Raw genomic sequence first — 25935 nt, forward strand, 5'->3', positions numbered from 1 at the left:
GTGGAATGTGCCTACAACTGCCCTGGTGGCGGAAGGCCCATAGAATCATATGCTAACTGAATAGCATCCACTATCCAATGGGAAAGGCGTTGCTTAGACAACGGCTGACCCAAAGTCTTAGAACCATGGCATGAACCCTGAGCAAGTCACTTAACCTCCTTGTGCTCCGTCTTTCGGGTGAGACGTAATTGTAAGTGACTCTGCAGCTGTTGCATAGTTCACACAGTCTGTAAGTTGCCTTGGATAAAGGCGTCTGCTAAATAAACAAATAATAATAATAATAATGGCATATGAACAGCTGTTCTGTTTGCCTCACAGTCCTTGTGCGGTCAATATAACACCTCAATGCCCGCACAGGGCAGAGCATGTGTAACCGCTCTTCCTCTGGGGAAGAAAAAGGAGGAGGATGGAACACCATCAACTCGACTGGTTGGTTCATATGAAACGGGGATATGACCTTGGGTAAAAAGGCTGGATTTGGACGCATGGAGACCTTAGAACCGTCTCCTGCGAAACGAGTACATGATGAATGCACCGAAAGTGCATGTAACTCGCCCACGCGTTTTGCAGATACCACTGATAGCAAAAACGCAGTCTTTATAGACACGAACTTCATATCCACACTGTGGAGAGGCTCGAACGGTGCCTTGGTAAGGGCTTCTAGCACCACATCAAGGTTCCATAACGGTAAACTGGTCGTCCTTGGAGGCCGCAAGCGTCTTGCGCCTTTCAGGAACTGAGATGCCAGAAAATGGCAACCAGGTGATAACCCATCAATGCGTACATGGCAAGCCGAAATGGCGGCTAAATACACTTTAAGTGTAGAGGGAGATTTCCCCTCATCTAGCAGCTTCTGCAGAAACTGTAATATCACTGCCATAGGGCAGGAGACCGGGTCATGGCCCTCAGCCAGACACCAACTTTGAAACAATTGCCACTTATACGCATACTGCGACCTAGTAGAGGGCACTCTCGCACTCTGAATAGTCGATATAACCGCCGTCGAAAGCCCTAAGGCTGACAGGCGCTCCCGCTCAGGGGCCAAGCCCATAACTGCATGAGTTTGGGGTTTGGGTGCCATAGCCCTCCTTGGGCTTGGGACAACAGGTCCGCTCGCAGAGGGAGCTCCCTCGGGCGACCGTGCAACAACTGCACCAGACTCGGGAACCATATTCTCCGAGGCCACCGAGGAGCAATCAGAATCACTGTCGCTTGCTCTACCCTGACCTTCTCCAAGAAGGCGGGGAGCATCAGAATTGGTGGAAATGCATTCAGGAGCCCTGGCGGCCATTCGTGAGTCAGTGCATCGACTCCTAGGGGGCTGTCAAGGTCCTTCACCGAGAACCATAGGGGACAGTGCGTGGTCTATCGCGAAGCGAAGAGATCGACTTGCGCTGTGCAGAACCATTCCCAAATGCTCTCTACCACTCGAGGGTGAAGACGCCATTCGTCTGCAAGAGGACCTCCTCTGGACAGGAGATCTGCTGCGTAATTGACTCTGCCCGGTAGGTGAACCGCACGCAGAGAGGCTAAACGCGGTTGTGCCCAAAGCAACAGCCGTGTTACCATCTGGTGAAGACCGGGGGACCGCAAGCCGCCCTGGCGGTTGATATACGCCACTACCGCGGTGTTGTCTGACCGCACTAACACGTGCTTGCCTAGAAGCACTGGCAAGAAGTGCCGAAGGGCGAGGTCCACCGCTCTGAGTTCCAGAGCATTGATGTGGGCCGACCTCCAGGGTCCTGACCACACTCCGTGAGTCCCCGACCCGTTCCAGACTGCTCCCCAACCCTGGTTGGAAGCGTCGGTCATAATAACCTCCCTTCGGAAGATGGGACCCAAGCGTACGCCCTGGCGGATGTTAGAAGGAACTTTCCACCAGCGCAGTGCTTCCCAGCAGGTTCGGGATACCCTCAACCTGCAGTGTTTGTCTCTCCGCGGATGCAACGCGAAGGCATTGAACCAGGCCTGCTTGTGACCCGGACAGATGGGAACGTGAAAGTACGCATCTGTCAGGTCTACGGTGGTAAACCAGTCGCCCTGCCGGACAGACTGGACAATGTGCCTGTGCGTAAGCATCTTGAACAACAACACCCGTAGGTATTTGTTCAGCACTCGCAGATCTAAAATAGGGCGGAGCCCGCCGCCCTTTTTTGGCAATAGGAAGTACTTGGAGTAGAACCCCTGGTCGGTCAGAGCAGGGTCTACTAGTTGAATGGCACGCTTCTTGAGCAATGCCTGTATTTCCACATTCAGAGCTGAGGACTGAACTGAGTCCTTCACTGCAGTTACCACCACTCCCCTGAAGGGGGGGGGGGGGTGGTTTAACCGGAACTGAAGGGTGTACCCGGTGAATATAGTTTTGCGCACCCAGATGTCGTTGGTGCATTGTTGCCAGAACAGGAGCTGTGGAACAGTGTAGCAGTGGGTTAACGGCTGCCTGGGTTTCTCAGGGCTGCTTAGGCTGTGCTCACTCACGAGGGGCCTGGCCAGAGCCACGAGGACGCGGTCTGCCACCTCCTCTAGGGCGCCACCCTCCGCGCTGCGGTCTTGCAAACGCGGGTTGGTTGCGTGCTGATACACCCAAAGGGGCGGTTTTACTGCCCTGTGGTTGTGCCTGCTGCTGCGGCGGTGCCCTGCGCCATTGGCGCTCCTGTGGCTGCCTTGGCTGGAAGGGTTTGCTTGGCCACATTTTTGCCAACTGCTGTGAAGCCTCACGCGCCTTGACAGAGCGTTGCAGCATCTCCTCAACCGCTGGGCCAAACGTGTGCCCCGGTGATATCGGAGCATCTAGCAATGGAGCCTTATCAGGCTCCTGTACCCTCGCCTGCGAGAGCCAGAGCTGCCTTCTTGCCACCACAAGAGAAGCAATGCTCCTGCCCTGTGCTCGCGCATTCAATTAAGCCAGCTTAACCAATAGCTGCGCAATTGCACCCAGCTCGGTCCTAAGGGCAACAGATGGGCACTCAGGCAGATCACGGATGAGCGCCGCCTGGTAGACCGTCAGGAGGCTGGCCACGTTAGACAGCCTAACTGCCTCTGTAGCCGCGGCGTACCCCTTTTTTAGGTGGGCCTCCATAATCCTACAATGCCTGTTAGGGCAGGAGGGGTCCTTAGCCAGCCCCGATAATGTTGGCGCCTTTACCAACGCGGCGAACGCAGCGCCCACTGGTGGGAAGGACGCTAACCCAGCTTCGCTCGCCCCGTGCATGATGAAGGCCGAAGCTTTGCGTGAAGTTGCAGGGGCAGAGGCCGGGGCCCCCCAGGTGGACTGCACCTCCTTAATAAAATCAGGGAATGCCGGTAGCATCCTGGACTGAAGGGGCGGAGCTGACGGCGACTCAAATAGAGAGCGTCGTGTTGGCTCTAACGCAGGCCAGTCCACGCCTAAGTGACGGGCTGCCCTCTCCGTCACTGACCACATAGGGTCATTAGTATCCAGCACTTCAGGGTCATCCTGCCCAAAGTGCTGGGATGCGACCTCAGGCTCTGTGCCCTCTTCAAATAGTGGCTCTGCGTCAGACGCGTCCCTTGAGACAGCATCGACGTCCCACACTTCTTGGGGTTGGCCGTGAGGCACTGGTGGAGGAACCACCGGCTGACTAGTGATGGGCCCGGTTGTTAGCTCTGGAGCCCGAGGCGCCACATTCGCTAGGGTCATGAGGAGGGATTGCTGTCCCATCATGACCTCCATGAACTGTGACATTTTGGAGGTGAGCTCAGCCACTCCAAATGTGTCCTGATGTCGCCTGCCCCTTCGAGGGGAGCGAGAGTGCCTTCTACGGCGAGGCGATCGAGATCTCGACCTAGACTCCCGACGGGGACGTGCCCCGCGAGAAGAGGGACTGCGGGAACGTTCCCGAGCACGCCTGGCTGGGGACCTCTGACCAGCTGTAAGCTGGGAGGATGGGCTCCGGTGGAGCTGTGACGTCACCGGCGGCGTCAAAACAGATGACGGTGGGGCCGAGATGGTATGGGACGACCCCGAGGATGGGGAACAACCCCCAACCGCCTTCCTTGCTCTCTGGCGAAGCGTGCGTGTCTGGAAACCCGCACATAGATGGCAGTATGCCCTATCTGCCAGGGCAGATGCGACATGGTCCGGCCCCAAGCATGCGACGCAGTCCTCATGTGGGTCGCTGGCAGGCAACTTGGCCTGGCAGGTCACGCAGTGGTGAAACCCAGATATCATGCCTAGCACTCGCAAGCACTGACGAGCAGTAGAGCGAAGCGAGGAGCACCGATGTGCGTGCATCGAACGCCGAAGCGTCGAGCACCGAAGTGAGTGCGTCAAACGCCGAAGCGTCGAGCACCGAGCGTCGAGCACCGAAGCGTCAAGCACCGAGCGTCGATGGAACGTGCACCGAGCACCCAAGCGTCGAGCGTCGAGCACCGAGCCCCAAGTGCAGAAGCACTAAGCACCAAGCGCAGAAGCGCTGCACAAAACGCCGAAGCGCTGCACCAAGCGCAGAAGCGCTGACACCAAAAGCGCCGGAGCACGAGCGCCAAAGCGCAAGTACCGAGCGTGGAACGCTAGCACAGACGCCTACGCGTCAGCTGACCCGCAAGCGGAGACACTAAGTGCTGATACAGTGTCTGATGCTGTGCAATACTTACCTGATGGTGCTGGGGATTTTGCACGTTAGTGGTTATCTTCCTCTGTATAGTGAATGGGAATTTTTTTTTTGTGTGTGTTTGGACGCTGCAGCAATATACAGAATAAACTATATATAGTAAGAGAGGGGACTGTAGTATACAGTTACCACGTGGCGGGTAGAACACGCCGCGGTGGGGAAGGAAGACTGCAGAGCAGACTACACGCACACACACGGTCTAGCCTAAGCAAGACCGAGGATGCAGATATGCGCGTGGCCTAAGGCCAACGCAACACGCGTCCTAAACAAAAAATATACAATATATATAAACAATATATATATACACACAATATTTTACAAAAACCCAAAACACAATAATAATAATAAACAGAGGAAAGACGGGGAGATCACGAAGAAACGCGATGCCGAAGCAAAGCGTGAAGGAAATATATAATGTAAAAACAATTGTGAGACAGCAGGGAGGGGGTTAAAACCTCCCTGCAGAAAAAAACATGTGCGGAAGGCACACTTTTGTTTTGTTAATGGTTTAATTGCTTTTGTTTAATTGTGTTATTGATTGATCATTACCTGCACCTGGCTATTATTGAAAATTAGAGCCAGGTGCAGGGTTTAAAAAGAGAGCAGTCAGTCTGCTCTGGGCAGCTGCTGAAGAGGGTAGAAGCCCGACTGTGCTGGTGTGTGGGTACAGCCGTAAAAGTAAAAAAAAGGTAGAGTGAAGCCTTTGTTTTGTGTGTGCTGTTTTGTTTCTTTTGTTTTGTACAGGTAAACCGCTTAGCTGTCCTGTTTTAGTTTAGGTTCCTGTTCTGTTTTAGTTAGTGCTCAAAGAGAGCTAGGTGTTTGTTTTGTTTATTTTGTTTTTGTGTTTTCATTAAAAATTGCGCAACTGCGCTTTAAAAAATCCATTTCCGTGTGTTGGGTCAGTGTTTTTAAAGGGGCAACGAACGGTGGTGAGTGTGATTCTTTCACATATGGTGGCAGCGAGTGTGGGCGCCCCTGGAGACCCAAAAATGGATTTTAAAGATTTAATAGAGATGTTTAATAAGAACACCGCTGCTCAGGAGGAGCAGACAAGGAAGATGGAGAGGCAGACACAAGAGCTGGGGTTGGCCCCGTGGATAATACCGGAGCGGGAGCCAACCGAACTGGAGCTGCTGCTACAAAAGTGGGAGCTGCCGTCCCGAGAGCCAGAGGGGGTGGAGCTGCCGTCCCGAGAGCCAGAGGGGGTGGAGCTGCCGTCCCGAGAGCCAGAGGGGGTGGAGCTGCCGTCCCGAGAGCCAGAGGGGGTGGAGCTGCCGTTACCAGAGCCCAGAGGGGAGGAGCCGCCTCTCCCAGAACCATCACCCATGCAAGTGAGTCCGGCGTTGCCGAGGGAGGTCCCCAGTCCCGTCATCGTGGACACCTGGCCGGAATGCCTAGACCTCCCTGCGCTGGACCTTGCTCCCAGGTCGCAGCACTGCCAGACACAGTCGCTTACCTGGTCCCTTACTCCACTCCCCCTGGAATCCCAGACGTCGCTGCGCAAGAGGCAGACGTCGCTACGCAAGGGGCAGAGGTCACTAGCGTTCCCCCTGCTGATTGCTCCGCTCCCCTTGCATCGTGCTGCGCTCCACCTGGAATTCCAGAGGTCGCTGCGCAGGTCCACAGGCGCACGCCTCTGCCTGTCAGTCCTGGCTCCCGGTCACCGGTCCGCGCTATGGTCGCCCTGGACAAGCCGTCTGGGTCCCTCCTCGCCGGTCCTGGGTCCCTCCCTGGAAACGCCGGAGGGACCAACCCACCCTCAAGCCCGCCCGTGGAAGAGGGCGAAAATGGACATTTGTGGACTTGAGGGTGGGTGGTCTTTTAAGGGTGGAGGGAGGTGGCCGTTGTATGGCCGGTGTCTTGAAAAGACATGGGGGAGGATGTGTGAGACAGCAGGGAGGGGGTTAAAACCTCCCTGCAGAAAAAAAACATGTGCGGAAGGCACACTTTTGTTTTGTTAATGGTTTAATTGCTTTTGTTTAATTGTGTTATTGATTGATCATTACCTGCACCTGGCTATTATTGAAAATTAGAGCCAGGTGCAGGGTTTAAAAAGAGAGCAGTCAGTCTGCTCTGGGCAGCTGCTGAAGAGGGTAGAAGCCCGACTGTGCTGGTGTGTGGGTACAGCCGTAAAAGTAAAAAAAAGGTAGAGTGAAGCCTTTGTTTTGTGTGTGCTGTTTTGTTTCTTTTGTTTTGTACAGGTAAACCGCTTAGCTGTCCTGTTTTAGTTTAGGTTCCTGTTCTGTTTTAGTTAGTGCTCAAAGAGAGCTAGGTGTTTGTTTTGTTTATTTTGTTTTTGTGTTTTCATTAAAAATTGCGCAACTGCGCTTTAAAAAATCAATTTCCGTGTGTTGGGTCAGTGTTTTTAAAGGGGCAACGAACGGTGGTGAGTGTGATTCTTTCACACAATATATAATCCTAAAATAATAATAATAATTACTCCGAAGAGTATAACTGAAATAAGAAGGGGATAAACCAGCTTCTCAAGCCTAAGCTTATTGAGTACAATCAGTTAACAGCTCTAAGTCCTACCGCTACTGAGGCTGAAGGCAAAAGAGGAAGTGACTCTCCGCGCGTTGCGTATAGTAAGCTCCCGGGCTTACATGACAGCTTGCGCGGAAGCCTATCGGCAGCTTTGACATAAAGCTCAGGCAATCCCTACTGCCTGACGGCAATGTCCCATACCTCGATGGTTATTTTCGACTTGAAGGGGAACCCCTTCTATGGACATCAAATCTTTTCAACATCTTCAGCGTATAACGAATATGAAAGTACTCCTTGAGATGTGCTACAGTGGTACAAATCACAGAATCCTTCAACACAAGACAGAACTTCTGTAGCAGATCACTCAGATCAGTTTGGGTTAGTCATTAAATTACATGCTCTCATTATTAAGATATGTCAAATTAAACCCCCCCCTTTTTAAACTTTTCCACAGATGAACCCCACTGCTTCACGAATCGCCCACGGGCAGGTAAGTGTACGTATAATCTGATTACCCATTGGGTGTGAAATTGCGTCCTTGTAACATAAGAAGAAAGAAGTTAGGAACTAGAGGAAGCTATAGGCCCATTAATGCTTGTCCGGTTTCTAGCAGATGAACATGAATATGTTCTTGGAAGAATTGTGGCAAAGTGGTGAATACGTGCAGGTGAGTGCAGTGCAGAGCGGATTAATCACACAGACAATGTTGTACAGGTGCAAGGGTGTTTATTTAAATGATTACATGTCCAGAGCCTTAAGGCAAACCTGCAAACAATAATAGTGTTGGAAGTGGTACAGCGGCGTGTATCACTTCTGATTATAATCCCACGGGTTTGACCCGTAACCCAAAGTCCGGTTCTTTCACCCACACAAAACACAAAACACAGACACAATTCCAACAGTGCGTGATTTTAGTGCTAGTGGTGCAAAAAGACAGTTCCTGTAGTGGAAAGGTGAGTGGTGATGTCCGGGTTTTTCGCTGGCCTGCGGCTGCAGCTCCGGATCGTGCTCAGTATTCTTGGTGAGAAACGACAAACAGTGTAAATACAGAGACAAGCAAAACACTCACGGTTTTTAGTACACACAAGACTGGCTCCTTCTAGGTTATTTGGTTTAACCATATGCAAAGGAACAGATCACGTATGCTACCCCCCTATTTATATCCTCGCTCATGACCCCTAAGTTAACGAGCGCATCCGCTCCTCCAATCCTCGGATGCCACACTGTTTACCGTCTGGGTCATCGAGTTTGGATACCGTAGCTCCGTTCCTCTCCTAAATGACCGACTTCCACCTACCCTACGGAATAAATTGTCGTGCCATTTAATTAAGGGTACTCTATTCCTCTTGCACCGTGCCCTCACACAAGTCGAGAGGGAGATCTAACACCAAGAATCATTCGATCTCTGTCACAAGGATCCAGATGACTCCACAGCAACAACATGGTAACCAATTCCATACACTCAGCACCACAAATCCTTCATCTGTTTCAATTTCCTATAGTGTCAGCTAAACACAGTCTCTTGCTTCGATTGTTGTAATACTCCGGTTAAAGTTCTGTGCATTGTCACTTTTTCATCCCCCTCAGTGAATGCATTTATTTGTATAAAACAATGGTGTACAATAAACAGGAGGCTTATTTCTCTCTGCGTTTGATAAAACTCAGATGTTCTGTTTCAAGTTCAGGGTTATAGAAGGAGCAGTAGTCAACATCTACATCTGCATTAATAACTTAAGAAAAGATAAAATGATTGGGCTTATTTTTATTACAGCCTCGACAAGATTGAGTTTCTTTCTCAATCATATGTAGCCATTGGTTGTCGAAGTGGTGACTATGAGATATCTATGTGGTATATTGAACTGTTTCATTTCTCATCAGCAGGGTTCTCCAGCACCTATGAGAAAACTGGGAACAACCAGAAAGCCGAGAGACCGCAAGGTGAGTTTCAGTGCCCTTCCAACCAGTGCAGTATTTTACAGGACCCAGTCCGCTAGGGGTAGGGTTGCTGTGGTGGTAGATCTCTGCCACATTGCTGATTTAATGAAAACCTACTTATTGTCAAACATTTTGGACAATGCAGTATAAAAAAATATGTAAAGTAGTCCTGTCATGTATTTGTCTGTTTAAAACTCACGCTGTCACAGATATTATGTTAATATAGCGGTAAAGCTGTACTGTCTTTCAACACACGATTCCTTCATTTGTTTATTTCACAAACCTTGCTTTGGGGAACAGAGACAGAACTCTAAGTTATTAGCAGTCTTTCTCTCGTCTTTTTATTGTACTTCCCCAAGTCTCTCCTTTCCAGGCTTTAATCCCCTTGCACTCTCCACTCCAACTGGCTTTGTACATTTCCTTTTTAATTCTCAATACAAAACAATAATAATCATTCTGTCATAGCTAATCCAACATTTTTTTCATAACAAAACATTTAAATGTGTTAACATGTTATAGTAGTTTAAATTAAATATGATTGGAATTATATTGCTAGAGCACTATGAGTGTCTCATATTTTACTAAAATATCATTTTAGTAAAATGGTGTCTGTTTACTGAATTCTTCCGTAGCATATTAACTTTCTGTACCCCTAATTAATTAGACTATACCTTTTTTTACTGTAGTGACCCATGATTTCCCATTCTTGTCCCCCAATCAGAACATTCAATAACAGACTCTCAATATCTAAAAAAAAAAAAAAAAGTCCTTCTTCATTTATACATTTTTTATGTGAATTAAGACACATTTAATTAGGCCAGGAATTGTCTCTGGTTTGGAGATGGGCAATTGTTTTGTTGCGCTGGGTGGAAGGGGTGTGGGTGTGGCAGTATGACGTAATACTTTCATGTTCTCGTTGCTTAAGGTGTTCAACCTAAAAGATGAGGACCCTGAGGACACGAAGAGGAGAGTTAAAGAGCTGGAGGTAACATCACCCAACAGTGTTGTGTGATACTATTGCGGATTCTGTTCGCTGTCAGTGAAATTAGATTAAAAGCTCTATAACCACGAATGCAGATGAGTCTGGCTCTTTTGTATAGTGGTTAAGACGCTTGTTTGCAGTGTGGCAGTAGCTGCCCAGCCTCTGCCCTGACCCGAATCTCATAGATTGCAGATGATAGCTGAGGTTAAAGCGGAGACGAGTGTAACAGGCTGTGTTGTGTGATACACTGCTGTTGTGGATTCCCTACCCTGTTGGTGAGGTGAGGAGTTTAAAGGCTCTATAATGCAGACTATTTTGCATAGTGGTTATGACCCTTGCTTGTGGTGTGAGGGGTTCGCTGGTTCCTCTAAAGAATGTAAATCGTAACACTTGGGATTTCATATAATGCCCTCCTGAAAAAGCTCTGATCCAAAGAGACCATCCAGACAGGCCTGTATTTAACTCTGGCCTGGAAAGAGAAACCAAGCTTGTGTTATTGCCTAGATCATCTCCCAAATGTGATTAAACCTCATGATGACTTATGGGAACACAGGAATGCACACCTCTCACATTTAAATTCCCAAGGAATACAAATCAAGTTCTATTTAATTCTCAAGTAATGAGAGCAGACTGTAAGCCACATTTACAATGAGGTTCACTGCAGCATATAAAGAAGCTGGAATCTGTGTCAAGGCTGTGGGTTTGTTTAATTTAACTCAGATCTGTCTCTTACAGCTTAAACCATTGTACAAAGAGATGCTCTACACCATCCTGCACCGGTTAGGCAAGCCCAGTCCCGAACACATCAGTGACAATAGAGAACTCTTCCAGTATGTGCAGAAGGTAGGCGGACAGGAGTAGCATTAGAGAAACACATCTAAGGTTTTCAGGGCCGTTTTACTGTTTAATATTCTTTCAAAGTGACAAATTCTGCTATACAGCTATGAAAGTTTTGCATCACCTATAATTTTAGGATTTAGACATAATAAAAAATAAAAAATAAACTTTTTAAAAAACTATATGAACATAATTTAGAAACTACAAAATGATATTGCAAAAGCCAGAATAGTAGTACAGTATTTCATGTTAGATTCTAATAAAACCTGGAATCTTGTAAGAACTAAGATTTATTTTTTTAATTGCATGTACTATCTTTGTGTCTTTTTGTGATCCATTCCCTACCCTTATTTCACATGTATATGTCTGTGTGCAACATTTAAATGATTTAAGCACGTTACAGGGACTGGTCAGCATCTAAAATTGTATAAATTAATCTTAAACAAGTGGGCCAGGGTAATGTGTGTTTCTCTTTCTAACCCAGGCCTTCAGCATGTCACAGGCTGAACATGAGGAGCTGCTGCTGAAAGTGCAGGGGCTGGAGGTAAAGTGTGTTTCAGTCAGGAAGCTCATGCCATTTTTTGATTATTTATTAAAACACACTAACAACACTACTACAATATACATATTTTACACTACATTCTTTGGTCTTTGGCCTTGCCTTTCTAGGTACTCCTGCCCATAAATTAGCTTGTAGATAAGTGGAGAGGCTGGTCGTAGGGAAGCTATGGGCAGAATAGCTGCCCTCCCCATTAGCCAAAAAAATCAGGTGGAGGCTGGGGAGGAGAAGGCGAACTAATTGATTAAAATAGTGAGGGACTGAGTACTACTGATTAAATTCATACCAGAAATATATAAAAACAAGCTGAACACATTTAACATAAAATCATAAGAGAGTTTAGGAATGAGGAGGCCATGTGACCCATCAATGCTTGTCTGAATCCTTGTAGCTCTTCAACAGAAAGCTGTTACAAGCCATTTTCAAGCTTGCTGCTGTTTCATACACATCCCCTGTTGCCAATAAATTCCAAAGAGAGTGTTGTTCAGTTGTGTGAAATACAGTGTCCCAGAATGTATTACCAATGTTGATGAAGAGAATGCAACAAAAAAGCATGCAGGATGGTAGTGATTAGCAGAGTCCAATCTCTGACAATCCATTTTTAGGTGATCAATACCCTATACTATCTACATAATGTGCGATAATGGGCCAAATTTTAACTTAAGAAAAAATGTGTTTAAAAATTATGAAGGCTTATTAAAAGATGACTGCGTCCTGTGTTGTCCATATCGCAGCAATATTTTTCAGCATTTGTTTCTCCCGATTTTTGTTTTGATTTTATTTTTTATTTACACATCAAAAGGAAAAATAATGTTTTATTTCTTCAACTTTCACTCAGGAACATTTGCCAGGAGAAAGAGATTTTTTTTTTCTTCTAAACATCACAATGTATCCAGTTCATGTTCCCTTCTGCAACACTGCTGTTTCTGTGATTGAAATGAGTGCCCCATTGTGGTAACAAAAAAACAGCATTGTTGCAGGAGGGAGCGTGATGATACACTGTGATCCTTGAAAGACGTTTCTTTTTCTCCTGGCAAACACATTCCTGATAAATATATGTAATGTTTAAAAAATATAATGATATGATTTGGACAACGTAAGTTTACGTAAGGTTTTTCTTGTAAACTTTGCAGGGTTCTGTAACACTTTAAATGAGGTAATTCAGAACGCGTGCAGTATACCTGTTGTGTTCTGAATAGTTTGAAATGATCAGTAAACACAAACCTATCCATGTTTCTCCTTCAGCCTCCAACTTCCTGTTTGATGGTCACAGTAAAAGAAGCCAAGGGAATTCTGGGAAAAGATGTCAGTGGTAAGTGATAGCTGTGAAAATAATAAGCAATAGAACAAGGTACCAAAGTGAAAACTGTATATAACATTGACTTTGTTCCCTATTTGAAACTATAACCTTTATTGTATGTCTATAAAAATAACTGTACCAGTGAGTTCCTGGTTTTATTTACAAAAACATCTGCAGAATGTACCCACCATCTGAATAAGTAAAGTCCTTAATGTTTTTACAAATGCATTTTACAAGACGGTATGTGTACTAGGCAGTGTTGTGTGATGACCTGTCGTTACGGATTCTGTCCTCTGCAGATGAGATGATTTTAAATGAACCTAAATTATACCTACAAACCTCTGCCATTTACGATGATGCCAAGCTTGTGTAATTAAATCTAATTGCATGAAAACGTTATTCAATAAATGTTAATGGTTAAACCCTAAACTTCACTTTATAGCTTTCTTTCCATGATCCACATTTGTACTGTATGTCACACTTTTGTTTTACATGTATACAGTATAAATAACTGCTTATCCAATTGCAATGTTGAAACTTGGTAAGGACTGTTATGGAGAGTATCAGAGTACATGCAAATGTCAAACTTACATTACAGGTAAAATCGGCCGAGTCTGGTCTTCTCACCTCTCTTGGCTACAGAACTAAATTTCCCAAAGTGTATATGCTCTGAGATCTGTCAAGAAGTTTACCTTGTTGGTAACTGTAATGTCCTTTCACTTTTTTTCTTGATCTTGTTCTAGGCTTCAGCGATCCCTACTGCATGTTGGCGATTGTGCACCCATCGGACTCTCCTTTTGAGAAGAGCTCCAAGGGGCATGGACCACTCTTCCGCAAACCCAAGAAAGCAGTGGTGAAGAACACCATCTCTGAGGACTTCATCCAGCGCAGTAGCGTCAAGAAACAGACCCTCAACCCCATCTGGGACGAGACCTTTGTCCTGTATGTCTTTCACATTTGTCTTCTCTCTCACTCTCTTCCTCTGACATTTGACTGGGACCCTCTCGAAGTGACTTGGGTCTGCCACGTACCACCTAATATACCCCTGTCCCCTGTTTGAGAACCTCTGATCTATAACATAGTTGAACACAAGATTTTCAGTAGTACTATAAAAGACACCCGTGACCACCGTGATATAAAAAGCCCCAGCAGTCCAGGCATATCTTTTTGGTCAGTGGTTTATTGTGAAAGGTGGAGGTGGCTTTCATTGAAAATGAGCGATCAACAGACGCAGCCCTCCGCAGGTAACAGGCAGAGGCAACGCAAACTAAAACTGCGCGCAAAGGAGTTAGAAATTCTAGTGAGGCCGTATGTGTGGCATAGAACTGGAGCAGACCCAAGATGAGAAAGATGTTGGTATTATAATAGACTCATCGCTGGCAGCAACCTGAAACACATAAGAAGGCAAACAGAATGCTTTGTTCGATAGTCAAATATGTAGAGTACAAATTGAACAAGGTTATGATATGAGGCTGTATAACATACTGGTGAGACAGCACTTATAATATTGTGTTCACATCTGGTCCCCACATTACAAAAATGGTGGCCTTGGAGAGTGTCCAGCAAAGACAAACCAGACTTATCCAAGGGCTTAAAGGAATGAGCTATGAAGATAGGTTGACTTGTTGACATGATTGAAGTCTTTACAATCTTAAAAGCAGTTGACAAAGTTAACCTTAGCCAATACTTTAGGGGGCAGCACAGAAACCAGGACCAGAGGCCACAGACAGTGGTGAAGGTTCGGGATCAGTGTTATAGCCATGTTGTTGATTCATTGGTATTCTTGACTAAGTTTGAAGATCAATTACCAGGAGCCAGACGAGCACTCGTGGGCTGAATGTCTTCCTCTCGTTTGTAAATGTACGTATGTTCTTTCTCTCTCTCTCTGTTAGAGAATTTGAAGACAATGTGGGTGCTGAGTTTCACATGGACATGTGGTGAGTACTAGTGACTGTACTTGTCTGCTATCATTGAAGAATCACATACATGTTGACTGTTAACCATGTGCAGAGCATGCTAACCACAGATCACACTATGTAGGTCAGTGATAGAGAACTAAGTATTTTTACGTGCAGATTATCTACTTTAAAAAACAGAACTTTTTTTTAACAGTTGCTTGACTGAGTGAACTTGAAAATTGGGAACACCTCAAGCCACTTCCTGTATTTTGGATCCCAATATAATTTCCTCACTCCATATATCTGTATGCAGATATACAAAACACAGAAAATAGTTGGGAATGTATACATTTTTGGGAAGACGATTACATTAAAAAAACATGTTTAAATGGTTATATCGTATTGACGAGCCTGTGTTTATTTTCAGGGATATGGATGAAATTGAGACGCTGGGACAGAAACTTGGGGAGATAACCGACCTGCATTCACTGAAGAGGTACTTTAACTGAGCCACAGCTGTCTATGTGTCTGCCTATCTTTCACTGAGGCGTTTTGATGCTCACAGAACCAGACTGTATGTTTGTTTCTGCTCATGAGGATCATCAGAGAAGTTTTTCTCCTAGACAGAAAAACAGTTAACAGAACTACAGCAGTAAGGGTTGGCAAACAGTAGGCTAGCTAATGTGTCATTCTTGAATGCTTTTATTTTACAAAAAAAAAATGTATAGGATGGTTTTGCTTTACTGTACATTAACCCAACACATGACAGTGTGCTAACGAAGGGTAGCATAGATAACAAACCATAAACGGTTACACATTAGCACCACAGCCATAGATTCCTTTGAATCCCAGATCATTTGCTACTATTCTGTTGATGTACCACTGAACTCATTAAATTTGTGGCTTTTTTTTTTTTTTTTGATTTTCTTCAAGACTACAAAATCATTACAAAATAACAACATAGCATTTGCTATTCAGATGTTGCTCCTCTGCAGTCTGAGAAACTCAATTGAAATTCATATACATTTGCAGCCATTATTTTCAAGGTTATATATATATATATATCAACAACTGTTTAGAAAAATAAACAGTAATAGTTAACTCTAACCAGTATTTCACAACAATTTGAGAATAATCAACTACTAGGAGTCAGCAATAGATATGTAAGCCCTTCACAAACACCGCACAACCAAATACATGACATTGATGTCTTGCATTTGATTGTTGCAGCAGTATAGTATAGAAGCCAGCTACAATAATCAATATGTTGCTCACTTCTCTTTCTCTTCTGGTTACAGAATCTTTAAAGATGCCAAAAAAGGACAAGGACAGGATGACTTTCTGGGAAACGTTGTTATCAAGTTGGAGGTGTGAATCCTAGCTTCATCTGGTTATTTCATTATCGCTATTTTAATGTTTTCAGGCAACAAAATATCAACCATATATAATGCATGCAAGAGTGCTATAAAGGAGTCTATAGGTTTCATAAACCATGAAGTTCAAAAATCAAGAGTTAAAAACAGTCATATACATAATCTTACATTTTTAAAATGCTCTTTCTTGTGGGTACTACAAGTATTTTTGTATGGTACAATTAATGAGGCCTTGTCTGAATCTCTCTCTGTGTGAGTTGTGTTGGGTTAATGGCCTCTTCATGTTCTCCTGTTTAGGACCTGCACTGCACAGAGGATGAGTGGTACATTCTGGAGCCCCGCACAGAGACGTACCCCGACCGGGGGAAATGCCACTTGCAGTTTAAATTCATCCACAAAGAAGTAAGAGCTTTGTCACAGAATAGGAGTCACTGCATGGTCATGGGAGGTCCACTTTAACTGTAATTCTCAAGGGGTGGTCTATTGTAACTGGGGGTTTCTGCTTTGGTAGGATTGATTGTTAGGGAATTCAACACTGGTCCAATGAGACACCTTGATGTATATACCATATGATTTGAAGTCTTTCGTTTGCGGGATAGAGCTTTCTTTTCTATGTATCCCCACTCCCCCACCCTAGCACTGAGACAATGCCTATTCAAGTAAGCAGACATAATCAAATGGCTCAACCAATTACTATCATAATGTCTGCCCACACGGAGAAGCTGGTTGCATGCAACATTTACACTGCATATAAATCAACCTGCAACATGAATTTCTGTAGTGATTGTACTGTTGCAATTGAAAAAAAAAAAAATTCAGTTACGATTTGTTATGCAACGATGACAAAAAGTTGTTGTAGACAATCCCCTACGCAATCAGGGTTGCTACAACGATGTTGCTCTCCAGTATGTGTTACAACTTGCTGCTGAGGAAGTCTTTTCTTGTTTGTAGAGAGACATCTCCCTTGGGACTGGCCAGCCTGCCTACACCACATACTGTGGCCTCCTGAAGCAGTTTGTTCAATACGACATCTCCCAGCACCAGGTATGCACTGCTCAACTCATCATACCTGTACTTGGGTAAAAAACAGTTCAAGAATATGGAACATTGTACTTCCTAGGTAATTTCACCTTAGCAAAGTCTTCTTTACTGTCAAAACGAACCAGCTGCTTCCTACAGTGAATAACGTTTGCAGTCAGTGACATGCTTTGAAATTGAAGTTGCTGAGGTGTAAAGTATAATGGAAATGAAAGTAAGGCAAACTGAGAGTTTTCTTTTACTTAGGCCTCGTATACACACAGCCTAAATGTGGTTGCGAGTTCACCTTTTGCTCTTAATATGGTTTAAGTACACACACACAGTTCGGTTGCAAAAGGCAGCGACAACCGCACTAGTTAATCCTGAGTTCGGTTATTAATTCAGTTTGGTTAGTTAATGCGCAGCAACTGTGTGTGTGTGTGTGTGTGTTAAAACTGCACAACTGCAGTGGGTGCTCTGCGCAAGTAATGATGTCATCGTTTATCAGATATTTCCATGTGATAAACATGGCTACCAACCTCGGACTCACTTGGTTCGAAGAAGAGACCAAAACATTATTAAATGTCTGGTCTGAGGAAGGGGTACAGGCTAAACTGGATGGCAGCAAACTAAATTAATTTAGCAGTGCATTTATGAATGTATTTAGCAGTGCAGAAAAGGCAAAACGGCGTCTCCACTGGCTTTGCAGAAAAGAGCATAGCTGCTCTTGATGAGCTCTCGATCGATTATGTACTGTACTTTCTTCCAAAACATAAACAAAAACACAGCCTCCATGCTGCCGCCACACAAACCTAACGAATGTCGTGTAATGAGGGTCCGGGTTCAGTTGTTAGTTTAAACAGGGAATGCACTCACTTCAGTAATAAAAGGTGTAAGTGTAGGAGGCTTGGTGGTCCAGTGGTTAAAAGAAAGGGGCTTGTTACCAGGATGTTCCAGGTTCAATCCCAGCCACTGTCTCACTGTGTGTGACCCTGAAAATATATGTTAGTTATAACATGTGGTTCTTTCGAAACTTCACATGACCTACAGACACCAAGGGATCGACATACAGATCAATAAAGCTAGCCTTCTGTCTGTTTCTATTTTAAATGCTAGTTGTAGCTCAATGTTCATGCTTTAACAGATTTGGTAATCAAGCATCCCCTTGAGGGGAGCTTGTATGAGTTTGCAAACCTGCCACTGCCGCCGCAGATACAACTGCTTACATTTCATAAACTATTCCAGCTGGCAAATTTGCAGTGCCTATACAGTGTTGGCATTAAACCCCTGTTGAAACATATGGCAATTAGATTTTAACACGGTTAAATCTGATCATATTACCGCTAATTAAATATTCATTAGGGAGATTTTAAAGCAATCATAAAAGTGGTGGAACCAAATTTGTGAATGGGATGGGAGCCTAAAGTTACATAAATGAGTGTTATATTAGGGTGGGCGAACAGAGGGTGATTGGGTTCATCGTCAATGCAGCACTTTTGAAATCGATGTAAGATTATCCCAGTAATCATCAATCGCAATATATCTTCATTTGTGGGAACCCGTGGTTTCTGTACAGCCTAGATATCTGTGGTTTGAAAGCCAGAGCTCCCAGTCACTCTCCTCCTCTCCCCGTCTGCAGGAAGGCAGCTCAGCCTGGAAAGGAGAGCTCTGTGCCCCAGCTCAGACTCTGCTGCACCTGCATGCCACCCTCAACAACCTGCAGCCCTTCCTACAGGACCTTGGGTGAGTAACGCTGCCCAGAACTGTCTCGTACTGTTCAGTGGAATAGCAATTCATTATAATTCAGTGCTGGGACACATTCGAATATTCAAACAAAAACAGCTTGAAATGTATTCAGTGACAAAAATGACCATGTCTGTATTTGTTCATATAGCAGAATTTATAAATGACTGTATCAAAAAGATACAAAAGAAACCAATGCATAAATTAGATCTGAAATGAATAGCACGTGCTCTGTATCTCTCCTTTCTTTAATTGGTGATTTGATGGGGGTCTGGATATCTTTTACTCCTGAGAGATTTTTATTGTTGTACTGTGATACAAATTATACTTTTGAATATGTGATAAATGTTTGAATGAATAATCAATCATGGAAAACGTGTTTCAGCACTATTCAATTGCAGTCCTGGGTGATTGCTGTTAGGACGGTCAGGCAGTTCTACAGAATCCTATCATTTAAATTGGTACAAAGCGTATCTATAGTTTTAATACGTCATTTACAGTTAGCAGCAACAGTAGTTCTTTGAAACTAAAGTTTTAGACAGACAGCTTCTATCCAGAAACTATACTCTTGAAAATAAAACTTTAGTCCAGAGTTTCTTTAGTGAATTTGTTTTCTTTGTGCAGAAAATGGCTGGCCTTCAGTAAACTATACCAGAGTTTAGAGCTGGACTCGAACATCCTACTCCACCAGGTCACAAGCATCGAGTACCAGTGGGCTATGGAGAAGCTCCCCTATCAGCAGGTACTGTGAGTCTATGGAGAAGCTCCCCTATCAGCAGGTACTGTGAGTCTATGGAGGAGTTCCTGTATCAGCAGGTACTGTGAGTCTATGGTGGAGCTCCTGTATCGGCAGGCTGTGAGTATGGAAGAGCTGTATCAGCAGGTACTGTGAGTCTATGAAGGAGCATCTGTATCAGCAGGTACTGTGAGTCTATGGAGGAGCTTCTGTATCAGGGGATTAAACAGTGTAATACCCAATTTGATCATAATATGAACTCTTAGAGTGGTCGAAATTATTGCAGCTATCACTGCTCTTCATATAACTCGGAAGTGTAGGGGAGTTTTGGGTTCATTACTGCAACAAAAAAATATATATTTAAAAAATCAAATACATGTTAACCATGATGTGTACAACTTTCATGTACAACATTATGATAAATCATTTTAAGACAAAATTACTGAAATGATTTAGTTGCTTCTTGGTCTAAATGTGTATCATGTGTGAGGATGCTATTTTGTTTCATTTTAATGTCTATTTTGTTTATTTTAGTTTTCCAGCTTGTGCATTGTGTTGAAACGAGTGGTTGTCTGTTAAATTGTTTGAAATTCTACATTTGAATGCTTTGTGCTTTTCGATATGAGAATGTTCTCAGTTTTGAATGCTGTAAGATGTTGAAACAGCGGCTGACACAAACTGCTAGAGTGCTGCACTGCTGTGTGTAACACTGCTCTCTGGCTCTCTGACAGAAACACGAGCTGGCGGATTCACTCCAGGCTTTCTTGCTCTACGGACTCTCGCTGGTTCGCAGGTTCCGTGATGTCTTCCCTCCCAAGTCAGCCCAGCGCCTACAGTCCCTGCTGAGGTGGGGGCATGACTGAAGTCTTTAAAATATTAAAAGGAGTTGACGTAGTTATCCGAACCAATACTTTAAGCCCAGCACAAAAACCAGGACCAGAGAGCTGGGAATTAAGTGCAGACAAACTTAGGACTGAGGGTAGGAGACACTACTTCACACAGAGAGTGGTGAAGGTATGGAATGGGTTACCTGGTCATGTTGTTGAGGCAGAATCACTTGGATCCTTTAAGACTCAACTTGACCAGGTTTTGAGATGAATCAGCTACTAGGAACCAGACGAGCCTAGATGAGCCGAATAGCCTCCTCTCATTAGAAATTTCCAAAAAACAGGACAATACCAGTACCATGAGTAAGAAAGAATTCTGAGGAAGGTTCAAATGAGCGTGCTGCTGGTAATTCAGTAGTAGCTGTTCTGTTAGATTATATAACACTGCATTATAATGAATTCAAACAGCAAGCTGATTAGTTCCTGGTCTCTTTGCAGAGTGCTGGTCCAGATGTGTAAAATGAAGGCTTTTCGAGAGCTCAACCCCCAAACCATCGACTTTCAACACAAAGTCACTGAAGCTCTTCAGGTACTGTATTAAGCAGCACTGTATGTCTTTTTTTATTATTTGCTTTGCTTTGTGCCATAACACTGGTGTTCCTATCTTGATGATAAAATAGAACCAGTTTCATGTTTGTGGTAAAGGAAAAGCAACACTTCAGTGTCTATCCAAATGCAGTATAATATAGTCTATGGTATTAAAAGTCTACCACTACATGTGGAAAGGCAAGTCAGTAATAGATTTTCTAAACCAGTGCCCTCTCGCTGGTACTCTTAGGAGAACTCTTAAGGATACTTTTTTTTCCTATTCAGGAAGGCACTAAAGAATGGTTCAAAATGAAGAAAGAACTACACCAACCAATGGTGAAGGTAGGGACGTGGCCCTGATAGGCATTTATACTATACATTCGTATACTGTGCTCGAGACATCTGGTAAGACTTTCCATTCAGAATAGTACTGACATTCAATTATAATATAGTGTACCATATCATTGTACTGTGTAAAACCAAACAAAAAACATGTTGCAGCATACGACTGAAAGGGTTAAATAAACAAATGCTCACATGATATGTCCAGCCTTAAGCAACATTTATTTTCTTGACTTGAGTTATTAATATGTAAATATGTAAATCTGGAAGCACTTCATATGAATAATACTTAATGTGTTTTTAAAATGTTTCCAGTTAACTTTGATGTGCTCCAGATATTCCTGCTAATAAAATGCTCCTTCCCCTGCAGAGTATGGAGGAGACTGTGCGAGCCCTGGCCTGCCTGGTCCGGGAAGTGAAGGATGACCTTAACGTCAACAAGGAGGTGTGGACCAAAGTGTTCTCCAGGTGAGACTGCAACACAGGGCATAGCTTTCCAATAACCAGGGTTGAATGAACCACATCGCACAGATCCTTATACTGCCACCTGAACTATCACTGACTGCCTTTCACAGTTATTCTATTGTATTATTAATAAGGAGGCTCATTAATTACAACTGGTGGTAAAAACCAATGGGATTATAAGGGATAATGGCCTTGCTGAGGCATGTTACAATGTAAAAATTGAAGTCCCAAGTCAATAAACTGAATGAGGGAGTTCCCTTACTAAGGAGGAACACGCCACAGCACTGTCATGATCACTATTAAACTACATCTTCTTAAAGTTATTTATTGACCTCGGTTTATCTAAAATAATCACAGCATCCCTGTGAAGTGTTGGTTTTAGAAGAGGTGTCAGTATTTAGCGTTTGCTTTTCCCTCATTGAGTAATAACAGAACTAATGACCTCCATAGAAAACAATGGAGGGCAGTATCCCACAGTTAAAAAACAAGAATGAAAGCACACCAGGGTTTGCATCCACAGCTTGTGAAAGTAGGAAGCTTCAAATAACATTTCATTTCTTTTTTAGATTCCTCTCACTATTTGTTGGTGTTTGCAATCACGCAGCGTGGTTTATGGTTCTGTTGCTAGTACTCCACACCAGTACTACAGATCTCTCTTTCCTTATCCTACACACTGATATCTCTTTCATGCCTTCCTAGTTTTCTGGATTCCACCTTTTACATTTTCCACATTTCACTCTCTGACATTTCCACCTCATATTCTAACTTTACTAATCTATCCCCTCCTGTACAAGATTATCAACGTCCAAAACATACAATAAGCATACACTGATGCTTATAAAAGGACCATAATGAGATTTTAACAATGTAATATTAGATGATGGACACTACATCAGCCCCTGGTATATAATAATATAAACTAAAACTAATTTCAACACTGAGACCTTGAAACATTGTTTTCCAACTCTGAGCAACCCACCATCATGCCCAAGGGAGGTCTGAGGTACAAATGGTGTTTTCAAGTATAGCCCATGGACTTGTGCTATGCTCTTGAATGCTGTTGCCTGTATGCATGCCTGCCCCAAACTATTGTGTCCTGACTTTGTGTGTCCCTGTCTCCAGCACTGTTCGAGTGGATGTGTTCACGGTCAACTACCTGGAGTTCGATGCCTTGGTAAGTGCACCTGTCTGTGGCTAAAACAAGAAAACATGACTCTCCTTTGCTGTTTTGCTTTTGTCCATATTCACAATTGTTTTCTTATTCACACATCATAGGTAAATAAACTAGGGGATTGCTTTTTCTTATTCACACATCATAGGTAAATAAACTAGGGGATTGCTTTTTCTTATTCACACATCATAGGTAAATAAACTAGGGGATTGCTTTTTCTTATTCACACATCATAGGTAAATAAACTAGGGGATTGCTTTTTTCGGTTTTTCTTTTAAACATCCAAGTGTATGCAGTTTGTGCTTCCTTTTGGAACAGTGCTGGTGTTGTGACTGAAACAATTGGTGCATTGTGGGAGCAGAAAACCACCCTTGTTGCAGGAGGGTGCGTGATCTGGACACACTGCGATCCTTTGACATTTTGTTTTTCTCCTGGCTAAAGCTCCTGAGTAAATTTTGAGAAATGTATTGTCCATGATGTGATTAAAAACTTTAAAAGAGTCAACAATATATTTAAAAATATAACTTTTGATACGGACAATACAGGACACAGCAAAGGTAACATAATGCGTTTCTTGTAAACTTTGCAGGGTGTTCTGTAATACCTTTAAGCTTTCTATTTTGCACTGTACACAGTAAAACTAAATGGTAGGACCTTCAAATTTCAGTTGAATTTCTTACATTTCCACAAGTGGTGTTTGCAATTGTTCCGAGTGGTTGTGTGTTATGATGCTCCAATATTTAATTATTTCTTCTAAATCTGCCTTTACAGTATCTGGCTTTGAGATTCTTTGAGGTTGTCAAGTGCTGGGTACTGAACAGCTTCATTCCATTCAAATCATGTGACAGGGTGACCTTTCAGCTCTGCCAGCCCCAATCATTTTGAGTCAATTATAGGTTTGTGTTTGAGTGTCACCGAAGCAACGACTGTTCATGTTCATTCAGCCTCTATTATCTATCTGTATCCAGCTGGCTGTGGAAGTGCAGGAGACTCTGCCCAGCAGTACAGAGACACAGCTCTCTCAGGAGGTAGCTGACATTCTCTACCCACTCTATCTCAGTCTACTGGATGTGCACAAAGCAAAGTCCTTCATCCAGAACAAGTGAGTCACACAAGGATTTCTCTTTCATTTACCTCAATTACAATGCTTCCCCACTTTAAATAGGATATGGCATCACTCCTGGGGGGGGGGGCATGACAAAGACTGGAGGCATCTCCCATAGCTACCACGATCCCTGGGTCTCAATCCAATTGACATGTTTGGGATGAAGTTGACTGACGCATTAGTCATCACAATCCCTGAGCTACCTGCTGACACTTTCTACTGTCTACTGTCTATTTCTTAATGTCTCACTGGTTACATTTCATTTGTGTATGTTCTGTATAATCCATTTCATTTAGAGGGCAGTCTGGTTATTGAAAGAGAAATTGCAGTCTTTGTGAAGGAAAGTAATACATAATGCAGTTTTGTATATAAATTTGAGGGTCCTGAAATGGGCACATAGCACACACACACACACAAGGTAAATGTGAAAATGCCAGTGTCGAGGCTGTCCAGTGACTCATGTGATCCTGGTTTCCAGTCTTGGCTGGGGACCCATATAGAGCATTCCTGCATGTTAGGGAGGAGAATTGGCTGGGATTGGTTCATATAGTTCCACAGCGACCCCTACTGGTCAATGGCCAGACAAATTTGGTGTGGCTGGGCCGTCGTCTCCAGGGTTCAGTACCTTGGAAATGTGCTGCATTTAAATGAATATCTTCAAATGTAAAGTCCCTACTCAATCTGTAATCTTTTAATTTTTCCCCTTTTTACCTCCTTACCATTAAACTTCAGAATCTGTAGCTCTTGAGTATAGCCACTTACGTTTGGTCCACGTGACATGAACTTGAGAACAAATTAAGATGACCTGTAGAGATGGAGCTAGTCCATCATAAGCCATTTACAACTGCCCCCCTTCCCCTCCTGCCCTGATAATATGCACACTCAAGCAACACAGCATCCAGGGTTTCTGGTAGACATACCTACCCCTACCCATGGTCACACACACGCACATGCAGACGAAAACAGACAATGGCAGGTTCTTGGTGGATGTTTTTCAGGGACAAGGTGCTGGCTCTGACTGTGTTCCATGTGAGGTTTAGAGATGCACTTCCCTGCTGGCTACAGAAAGCCTACAGCACTGCACTGGTGAGGATTCAGAGAGCCGTGCAGGTGGACCAGGTACAGTCAGCTGTCTGTCCGTGTGCCCAGCACTTTCTCTAACCACTCATCTACTCAAACTCACAAGCCTAACTTTTCTTTCTCTTCTCAGCTGAAGCCCCTGATTGAGAACAGCCCTTTGATCAAACACAGCTCCTCTGCCGTAGATCTGGCCACATGTTTTGCTCAGATCCGTGGGACGTGGAATCAACTGAGCTGGCCTGACCCAGAGGATGCCTTCATGGTGATGGTTAAGTTGACCGAGGTACAGGGTGGTTTGCTGTGTCCCATGCTGGGAGAACTTTCACAGTTTGTTGGTCTAGACTGCTGGAATTTGTACTCTGGAATCAATATTGCTGTAACTGGCATCTTCTCCAAACTTATTATTGACTCCTATAGACATTTCATAAGAACATAAGAAAATGTATGAATGAGAGGAGGCCATTCATCTCATCTGTGCAAGTTCCTAGTAGCTGATTGATCTTAAAACTTTGTCAAATTCGGTTTAAAAGGATGCCAGTGATTCAGCATCAACATGACTAGATAACCCATTCCATACACTCGCCACTCTCTGTGTGAAGAAGTGTCTCCCTGTCCTAAGATTGCATTTGGGTATTATTTTTGGAAAAACAAATATTTACACAATGATGTGCATACAATGGTTAGAATACGATTGAACAATATGACCAGATCGATCTTTAAATTTGCACCATTTATTTGTGAAAAAAAAATCAGTAACAAACTCCTTAACCACACGTCTGAGTTGCTTGTTATTAGTTTACAGTATGAAGTTGTATTTTTCTTCCACTGTTGGGAAAGACCTTGATAACTCTAGCCCTAT

The 25935-nt window shown here is 43.9% G+C and overlaps 1 protein-coding gene across 10 annotated transcripts in view; it reads left to right on the forward strand.

Annotated features, from left to right (window-relative positions):
• The window catches only part of unc13d (unc-13 homolog D (C. elegans)), a 46139-nt gene that overhangs the window by 10642 nt on the left and 9562 nt on the right, over positions 1 to 25935 (forward strand). For 3 of the 10 annotated variants that reach the window (XM_058989921.1, XM_058989927.1, XM_058989918.1), the window contains exons 2-23: positions 7573 to 7614; positions 9000 to 9056; positions 9979 to 10038; positions 10771 to 10878; positions 11357 to 11416; positions 12677 to 12743; positions 13475 to 13673; positions 14624 to 14668; positions 15057 to 15125; positions 15928 to 15997; positions 16300 to 16404; positions 16954 to 17046; positions 18659 to 18762; positions 19387 to 19504; positions 20230 to 20345; positions 20824 to 20914; positions 21199 to 21255; positions 21626 to 21723; positions 22843 to 22894; positions 23860 to 23993; positions 24995 to 25115; positions 25207 to 25359. In XM_058989921.1, coding sequence (XP_058845904.1) covers positions 7573 to 7614; positions 9000 to 9056; positions 9979 to 10038; positions 10771 to 10878; positions 11357 to 11416; positions 12677 to 12743; positions 13475 to 13673; positions 14624 to 14668; positions 15057 to 15125; positions 15928 to 15997; positions 16300 to 16404; positions 16954 to 17046; positions 18659 to 18762; positions 19387 to 19504; positions 20230 to 20345; positions 20824 to 20914; positions 21199 to 21255; positions 21626 to 21723; positions 22843 to 22894; positions 23860 to 23993; positions 24995 to 25115; positions 25207 to 25359 — 2019 coding nt within the window. Of the gene's footprint in view, positions 1 to 6675; positions 6781 to 7572; positions 7615 to 8996; positions 9057 to 9978; positions 10039 to 10770; positions 10879 to 11356; positions 11417 to 12676; positions 12744 to 13474; positions 13674 to 14623; positions 14669 to 15056; positions 15126 to 15927; positions 15998 to 16299; positions 16405 to 16953; positions 17047 to 18658; positions 18763 to 19386; positions 19505 to 20229; positions 20346 to 20823; positions 20915 to 21198; positions 21256 to 21625; positions 21724 to 22842; positions 22895 to 23859; positions 23994 to 24994; positions 25116 to 25206; positions 25360 to 25935 lie in introns of those variants that run through there. The other 7 variants (XM_058989922.1, XM_058989919.1, XM_058989923.1 and 4 more) reach the window with 5 other exon arrangements.

This window comes from Acipenser ruthenus, chromosome 17, assembly GCF_902713425.1.
Source record: "Acipenser ruthenus chromosome 17, fAciRut3.2 maternal haplotype, whole genome shotgun sequence".
NCBI classification, from domain to species: domain Eukaryota; kingdom Metazoa; phylum Chordata; class Actinopteri; order Acipenseriformes; family Acipenseridae; genus Acipenser; species Acipenser ruthenus.